Source organism: Eleginops maclovinus, chromosome 1 (assembly GCF_036324505.1).
Source record: "Eleginops maclovinus isolate JMC-PN-2008 ecotype Puerto Natales chromosome 1, JC_Emac_rtc_rv5, whole genome shotgun sequence".
NCBI lineage: Eukaryota > Metazoa > Chordata > Actinopteri > Perciformes > Eleginopidae > Eleginops > Eleginops maclovinus.
In genome coordinates, this window is record NC_086349.1 from 25,867,380 (window position 1) to 25,876,787 (window position 9,408).

At 41.1% G+C, this 9,408-nt stretch overlaps 1 protein-coding gene across 1 annotated transcript; it reads left to right on the forward strand.

Annotated features, from left to right (window-relative positions):
- The first annotated feature begins 5,082 nt into the window (after positions 1–5,082).
- LOC134870849 (zinc finger protein 91-like) lies at positions 5,083–9,408 on the forward strand. Its single transcript, XM_063893310.1, has 4 exons — positions 5,083–5,313; positions 5,470–5,551; positions 6,692–6,836; positions 7,228–9,408. The coding sequence occupies exons 1-4, from the start codon at positions 5,121–5,123 to the stop codon at positions 8,203–8,205; spliced, it is 1,398 nt and encodes a 465-aa protein (XP_063749380.1). The 5' UTR covers positions 5,083–5,120; the 3' UTR covers positions 8,206–9,408.

Consider the following 9,408-nt stretch of genomic DNA (forward strand, 5'->3'; position numbering starts at 1 on the left):
GAGTGTAGGAATACTCTGTCACAGTGAAAGTATTCTAAATGTTCCTCCAGTGAAAGTAGAAAGTACTCTCCTCTAAATGAGATAGAGGTAAAATGTGTGACATTAGGCTTTAGAATTAAACTTTGATTGATTGAAGTTTAATTAGAATTACAACAAAGATAACAAAGATAAATCCACAGGTTGAACCACATTTGATCCTGTGTGTTTAATTATGTTTTTTTGGGGATAAATATCACGGTTATCGACAAAAGGATTCCTACCACCTCCTAAAAAGAATTGTGCATTATTAACTTGATGTATGTTTTATTCTGAATGACATCCCGCTTATAAACAAACACAACTCATATTGGGACGCCACTTTTTGAACTGGTTTTAAAATGTGTGGTTTTTTGTGCATAAGCCCTGCTCAGAGACCTTCCTCTCCGTCAGTGTGAGAAGGAAATAAACTGAAGGTATCCGCCAGGTGTTTCAAGAAGTCTGTGTCCTCTCTCCTCCTCCCACACACTCCCACACATCTCCCACCGGCTCATCCAAATCAATATACCATTATCCACTTTCTCTCCACTCACCCCCCCTATCAGAGAAACCTCACCTCTATCTCCCTCTATTTCACGCTGTTTTCCACCCTTTACCTCCCCACTCTCCCCGTCCTTTGGGTATTCCTGTAGTTCTGATGTGGGAGAAAAGGAGTGTGAAAGAGGGGTGAAATGGGAGAGAGAGCCCGGGGTTAAAGGGAGGAATCAGAGGTAGAGATGGAGGGGGGAGGGGAGCCTCTCTCTCTCCCCCGCTCTGAGGGTGGAATGAATGTGTAATTGTGTTGTAGTGGCTCAACCCTTCACCAGACAGCTGAGTGATGGCAGGAGCCTCAGCCATAACACTCACTCACCCCCCCTCCCACCTCCCCCCCTGTGTGTGTTGCAGTGCATGCTGGGTAAACAGAGAGCTTGTCAGTGTCAGTGTGCAGATGCCATGTCCACCATGAAGCAACACACTCATCGTGACAGGCTGCAAAGTGTCCAACATGGCAGAGTGACGAGGTCAGAGGGAGAGGATAGAACGGTGCAGCTGAGGCAGAGAAACTCCATCTGGATTTGAGCCTTTGCAGACCATTTACATGCACTAAAACCTGTAACACGCTACAGGAGAGGGACATCTTTTCACGTTTTTGTCCCATCAATGATATGATCGATCGATGTGTCTGAATTAGGAAGATGAACGTGAGAATTACAAATAAAAGACGTTTAAAACCTTTCTGGCGAGTCTGTTTCACTTTCAAAATAAAGGTGGATGTTTGAAGAATGTGTGTGCTGTCATGTACTTCAATTTCAAAATAAAAGCACATATTTGAATCATTTTAATTGAATATACTCGGTGAATGTCAGCTGTTGAATCTGTGTTATTGTCCCACTTGTCGACAGGTTGGCTCGTTTCTCCCCCTCACTTTGTCCTCCCTCCTCCTCCTTCACCCAAAAACAGGCCACAACCACCCCCACCCCACCCTTCTTATATTTTCTCGAGTATATTCTCTCCTCAGTGTCCTCTTTATTTCCCTCCCCCCGCCTCTATCTCTCCACTTAAATCGACACGAGGAGGGGTGAAGAAGAGGGTAATTAAAATGTGGAAGCTGTGCAGCCGAAGACACGCCTCGTCTCCACAGGACGAAAACATGAATGGGATAAAAACCACTACAGGAATAGATAAATAACATACATTCAGACGGTATTTCCCTTTAAAATAAGAGTAGAAATAGCCTCTTTCATGAGTCACACACACACACACACACACACACACACACACACACACACACACACACACACACACACACACACACACACACACACACACACACACACACACACACACACACACACACACACACACACAGGAAAAAGCTCAGAGGTGTGTTTGATGTGAATAGCTGCAGGAAGACTGAGGAGACATGGAGGTGAGATGGTGACAGAAGCAGGGAGAACAGAGGGATCACAGCCCAGGATCAGTGCTGCAGGGGGGGGGGGGGCGCTGGCACGAGTAGGGGGGGCAGATGGAGGAGTCACCTTGAGAGGAGGGGAGGGGAGGGAGGAGGGAGGGAGGGAGGGAGGGGACACAGTGGCAATGCCAATTTATTTATTTTCAGGTCATACGCTTGTAGATATGAAGAAACACACTGCCTCCAGAGACAGGTGTGTGTTATCAGTGCTCATACACTGTTTATATTGTTGAATTTATTTTAGATATTTTTGTACACTTCGCATATTTTCGATTTTTTTTTATTCAGTTTGAGTTTTTATTTTATTTCTTTAATTTTCTTGAAATTCTTATTTTAACTTCTTATGTATTTTTTACTTTTTTATACTTCATATTTTATTTAACATCTTTTGTTTGCAAATGTGTTTTTACTTTATTCATTTCTTGCTGCTCATCCTTACTTTGATTACTTGTATTTATTTTTGTTTTATTTGATCTTTTATTGGACATTCTTGCTTTAACTAAAATGTTTATAGAAATGTATAAAAATATTGAAATGATTTTTATTTGTGTATTAATTATTCATTTCTAAAAGATCTAAAATGCAACTGTCACGAAACCCCATCTTCCTTCAGGATAAATAATATTCTGATTTATAAATAAGTCCTTTTAACAACAAGGAAATTCAAGTGCTTTACGAAAACAAAAAAAGGAACAGAAACACAAAATTACAATCAGCAGAAAAGAAAAGGGCGAAAGACTACAAATAAAAACAAGCTCAAATAGAATACTGTATAACTTTTATAAAATAGTATTGCAATACAATGTAAGATATAACTAGTTATTTTATTTATAAAAGGAAGCAGCAAACAGCCTTTCATTTTGAAAAACTTCCCCTCATTACACAACAGGGACATCTGCTGGTGGAGTACTGAAACACAAAACAGTGTATAACTACTTTCTTTCCCTTTTCCCAAAAAACCTACCAAACATTCACCTGTGAAGCAAAAACACTGATCTGTTTTCTATCTTATTTATACATTTGTGTGATTTTACAAGACTTTCATTCAGGAAATAGTGTGAGACGTTTTTAAAGGTGTTGTTTTAAAGGAAGCCAAAAATACACCGCCTGTAAAAATCACATGTCAACATATCAAAGCAACACAGAGCAAGACAATAAAACAAGGACAGAGGGAGCCTTACTGAGGTCCATATTATACGCTATGACAAGCATCTGTAAATATCTTTTCTGTCCATTACAGATATGTCCTTTAGTTTTCCAGTGTGGCAACGCTATCCTTCAGCCAGTCAGAAGAGCACCAGGGATCTGGTATTCAGACCACTTTCCTTTGGCACCACACCTGATACACAAAGCGGCGGTCCCTGTACCAGAGAAGAAGCCATTACTGTATAAATCAAGATGATGATCTTTGACTGTAAAAGGATTTGTGAACTATAGAAGGATATAATATTCTGAGCCTTGTTCTTCAACTTAAAGGGATATTTTATTGTAGGAGATGCCAGACACTTCACTCGCCATGCTGGTGAAAGCAGATGCATGACTAATAACATTAGCTGTTTGAATATGCATCATTCATTTTATCACTTACACTTTTACTCTTTCTACCGCTGTGACGATTCAACATCTTCTGTGTAAAATTGCTGGTGCATTAAATGGCAAAGCCTGCAGTGTATCCATCACTGTCACACAAAGCAGAGCTGGAAATGGATTTACTGAAGAAATATTGTCAATGTAAAAAGAGGGTGACAATAAACTGGAGGACAATTTAATTGTGTATTAGGATTATATGAATATAAAGACAGAGAGGTAGGTGATTCATGGCAGAGATAAAGCACAAGCTAGCATTTTTGTTGCTTCAGGAATCAAAATAAAGGAGATATTAACACCACCTCTGTGTTTGTCTTTGCACCTCAGGGAGGATTCAGTATGTGTTTGAGGTGCGGCTCTGCAGAGGGAATATTTAAATAAATGCTTTATGTTTTAAAGTGCAACCCCAGACTTTATTTGTGAGCATGCACCAGATTTAGTGCTTTGATTATAGTCATTTAAAGTCTGAACAAGACCAAGGACACCTCACTTCTTGTGAGTGCACACAAATGAATAATGCATGTACATAAATTAGATGGTAAAACGCCCACATACACACACACACACACACACACACACACACACACACACACACACACACACACACACACACACACACACACACACACACACACACACACACACACACACACACACACACACACACACACACACACACACACTGTTGTTTTTCTATTTGAACTGAACATATAAAGCACCTCTGGTTAAATCTACATTGTAGTTAAAAGGAATTTGTGTGTTTAGATGATCTATAAAATGATTTTAGTGCAGAAATGTTCCCATAAAAACCAGTTTGGTTTGCATCACTGCCCTTTTTATTGCATTGTATTATTATTGTTATTGTAATGCAAAAAAACAATCAAATACATTTAATAACCTTTAAATTTTATTCCTGGTTATGAGAATCTTTATATGCTAAAACATGTATAGGTTTCTTTTTATTGTTCTGTATTTATTCTTTGCTACAGGTAGTTGTTAGAAAAATCTAAAGCACAAGTACCATAAAATAGTGCATAAATACAGACTACTCTATTCTGAAATGGGCCAATCTGCACAATGACCTCTTTTCCTTTTGGATACATTCAATACTTTTCTACTTTTACTTGGGTAACATTTTGAATGCAGGACTTTTACTTGTAACAGAGTATTCCTACACTCTGGTACTTCTACTTTGACTCAAGTACAACATTACTTTTCCCACCTCTGATTACTCCAGTAATCCCCCTATCCCGCCACCAGGGGGCCTCAACGCTCCGTGTGGTGACCCAACAAAACTCTTCCTCGCTGTTTTTTGTATTTGTTTTTGCTTTAATTAACACAAAACAGTCCACAAATACCAGCATGTTCCATTTTAAGCTTGCATTAAATAAATAAACTGTTAAATAATTATTAAACATTAAAAGATCAAATGTTTTTTCTCGCCAGGCTGCGCGCGCATCTTGGCAACGGAAGTGGTAACTCCTGTTGTTGTTGAAAACTTCCGCTTTTCGAAGCTACCGAAACCAAACAGTTGTTTAGGTGAAAAATGTCGGTCTGCTGCGTGTCTGGGTGTGAAAACAAACATTCTTCCAGCAAAACACTCAAGTTCTTCAGAATCCCGACCGGGTCCAAACCGTTTCAGGCGAACCGGAGGCGGTTATGGCTCCGAAAGCTCCGAGAAGTGAACGGAGAGGATATCAAAGCAAACGCGAGAGTGTGTAGCGCTCATTTCCTCTCGAGTAAGAAACACACACAATGGCTCAGTACTGAACTAACGGGTCTCACACTGGGGACAGAATTTATCCGATTTAAAAGCCCACTGTTGCGTTCATGATGTCGGTAGATCTGTTGGAACGTGTTGACTAAAAACGGTCTATGTTTTCCTGTTTCTGCAGATGAAGCCTCCTTGGAGCACAACAGCCCCGACTTTGTGCCTTGTGTGTTCACCAAGGAGAGCAGAAAGAGAAGAGTTACGAGGTAAGAGATGCACATTAGTGTTAGCTAAATAACAAAAGTGAAGTTGGAATTCATCACACAGTGAACTTTATTATTTAGATACTCTAGTGATATATATTTAGTTTCTTTTCCCACAATATGTGTATTTTAATTTGTTGTGACACAAAGAAAGAGACATAAAGACAAACATGCATCTATACTACACAAGCAATCATATGAAAACATTTTGCATGAAAAGAAAAGACACAATTACACAGGAACTGCACCTATGCATCCTCTTGACCATTAGATAATCTCAGGTCCTTTACTCATGCAGTCTGGACCTTAATATAAAGGGTATCTCCTCCAATCTGTGGCCTGATAACATCCAACCAATGAGTGAAGCTCGGGCTGTGATTTAGGGCAGAGCAAGCTGAGGTCTATAAATGTTCCCTCATGTTTATATTTATGCACGTCTGGATATAATGCCCCGACAGACAAACTTTGGATCCAGTAAAGTCTTCTTCTCTTCCCAGAACACCGTAGTATTTCTGCAATGCCAAATACAGCGAGACAATGCTGCCCTAGATTCTGTGCCTCTGGTTTGAATCCACCGGGGTCACAAATGTCCGCTTCAACCATTTATACCGTATGAGTTGAAGGCGTGTAGTGATATATGTCCTTTCTGTTGTGAATTTCCCAAATAACAGACTTTCGTTTGTGCAAAATAACAAAAACATTGTCCAGTTTAAGCTTCTCAAATGAGAGGATTAGCTTATTTTCTATATCATGACTATACAATGATATTTTAGAGTATTAAAACACTAGTCAAGCAGATAAAGCTCTTTTAAGAAGTTGCAACACACAGTTATAACGCTGATATGTGGTGTTTTGCATCTAGCTAGCTTGTCTTAAAGTAGTAGAGTCTCAGTTATTTATGTATATATGCTGGTGAATACACTGCACTGTGAGGTAAATAAACAGAGCGTAAACATAAATGTGCTTATGTCTTATCACAGATTGTGTCAACAGTTGCTCAATAAGCTGTTTATGGATAATTATGCAGTGCAGAAACACACTCATGGCTTTAAAAAGTGTGAAGTTCTCCTATACTCCACGATAGATATGAAGTGAGACATTCATCGCGTGTTCAGATGAAACAGTTTTCTCATTTTTTGAAAGGGCTTACACAAGTAGAAAGAGGCTGCACCCTGTGGCAGAAAAGACAACAGAAGAAGAAACAACTTCCCCTCGATCTGACTCTCCTGAGGACCTGCAGTCTTCAGATCTGTTTGAGGAAATGCGAAAGTCACCAGCTCTGCAAGAGGTACTGCCATCCTTCTGCGTTCATTTTATGGGTTCAGAATAAACTATGTCTTATTTTGAGTTGTTTTTATGCAGCGTTTTCCACCAGTGTCCTATCTGATACAAAGTCCTTCTATTTTCCTGGTTCCTAGAGTTAAAATGACAATCATAAAGATCAATTTCATAATGTTTATAATGTCAGATCCTCATTAATCATGTAGGGGACATTTACTGAAACGACATGCCTCTCAACTCTATCATGTATACATGTTTTGGCAGTACGGTAGTTAAAGAATGTCTTACTTGCATTTATATTGTTCTTGTCTTAGTCTTAAAGTAACTTTGCAAATCTGAAATCTGCAGAACTCTGTTGTTTAAGAAGCCATACAAGCATCGTCTTCTGTGTTTTTTAGGAATCATTGACTGAAGAGGCTGAAACTGAAACCACATCAAGCCCAAACAAAACAGCAGCACCATTCAAAGCTCCAAGGGGCGTCCTAAAACCAAAAATAATTCCCATCGTGCTCCTGAAGCGCGTGTTCCTGCCAGCCGGGGTGTTTAAGTGTGAGCAGTGCGATCAGAACTTCACTAATGAACCACAGCTGATGAGGCACAAGAAGCTGCATGAAGAACAAGTAGCAGAAGAAGAAGAAGAAGAGGAAAATGAAGAAGAAGAAGAAAAAGAAGAAGAAGAAAATCAAGAAGAGGAAAGGGAAGAGAGCGCCTCCTTTGTCTGCGAGTCGTGTGGAAAGATCTTCCCGGGTCGAGCTCTTTTCTCCGAGCACCGGTGTGAGCCGTCGTTCCCGTGCAACATGTGCGACCGAGCGTTCGCCACGAGCCAAAACCTGAAGCGCCACAAACTGCAGCACGTCAGAGACGATCGGAAGTGCCAAGAGTGCGGCGCAATGTACTGCGGACGCCACGCCCAGCCCGTCACCCTGTTGGTGGCCGAGTCTGCTCCCGTGTGTGAAGAGGACTCCCCCGCCGCTGAGCCGGAAACAGATTTGATGTCTGTGAAAGAGGAGGCCGTCCCTCCGGTTAGCCTACCAAAACTCCCTCTGAGGCTCATCCCTCAACCGTTGCCGTTAACCCCCCCGCCTGTCACCAGGTTGGAGCCACACCTGTGCGGCTATCCTCAGACTTTTATCAAGCCTCCTCCCCCGCCTCCTGTGCTCCCTCCCTCCATGCAGCTCTTCTCCCCACGCTTCCTCACCTCGGCGCTCCTGCAGGTGGACAGAAATTACGACTACATGTTGAGCAAGCCGATGCCGGTAAAGAAGAAAATAGTGAAGGAGGAACCGCGGGAGCTGCCTCTGGTTCTTCCCGCAGTGATCAGCGTTGAGAACATTAAGAAAGAACGAACCGCCTACGACATGGAGTTTGCGATCTGATGTAAATCTGTGCAGGAACTTTAAAAACAAACACCGACTGACGACTGTTCTTTGCTTAATTGCAAAGAGTCAAACATTTGTATGCATTTGTAATGTTGGAAATCTCCCCTCAACTCCTGCTGCTTTCCAGACAAATCAGAGGTAGAACACTTCAAGTAAAATCGATTGAAATCACAAAATAGCATCCACAAATCATTTCTACATTGAAGCAGAGACGTCCTGGCTCCACATATCATTCATAAATAATCAAATTAATGTGAAGGGAAAGAGGTCGATTATGTCGAGGTAATCAACCGCTCTATCGCAGATCATATCAGAAATATCAGTCAGAATAATCACACTTACATTAGCACTTCTTGGAGGTCAGGATTCTCCCAGTTGTGAACCTCCAAAGGGTTCAGGTACACTCCTTTGGTGTAGAGAGGGTAATGTAAGGAGATTTGTCACATGCAAAACAGTCCTTTAAACACCGGCGTATTGACTTTATGCTGCCTTTCATTTCATAGTTTACCATTTACGACACCCTTGTTTAGTGACGTAGGACAGCTGCTTTTTCGTGGAGTTACATTGAGTTAATTGGCCCGAGTTTACGAGCAGGAACTTCTACGTTGAGCGGCGTTTCATCCGTCTTTTTTTAGAAGAAGCTTTCAAATGTTCAAGCCCTGAGTTGCCTGGAAAGCAGCATTCAATCATGACATGTTCTCTGTATCATTAAGCTAAAGCACATTCTGTTAATTGCATTGAGTGTGGTTGATACTGCAGCTCAAAGACTTCCTTTATTCCACTACTGTTACTGTCTTTATGGCATCTTGTTTCTGATTTTTGTGAACCTTGAATGTATCTGCACACTTCTCTTTAGTGTCTTCTGTTTATCCAAATCTCATGGATATTGTTTTACATTTCTGATCTCATACTGCTGCTATTTTTATTTAGTAAGAGTTCTGTATGTTTGGTTCTGTCCCTTCTGTATCAGTGATAAAGTGTAGCCTCCCAGTCAATTCCAGGCCAGCGTGGAGGTATAAAGCCTCCACCTGGTCCTGGGTCTGCCCCTCAGTCTCCTCCCACCTCTGCCCGTCTTTAATGAACCTGGATCCTCAGGTTTGATCCTGTAAAAGCCAGATTAATCTGTGAGCAAATTCACCGTGCTATGAATGATAGCCTGAATATCATTCTGTAGCATCATCTACCTCTGAGACCAGAAAC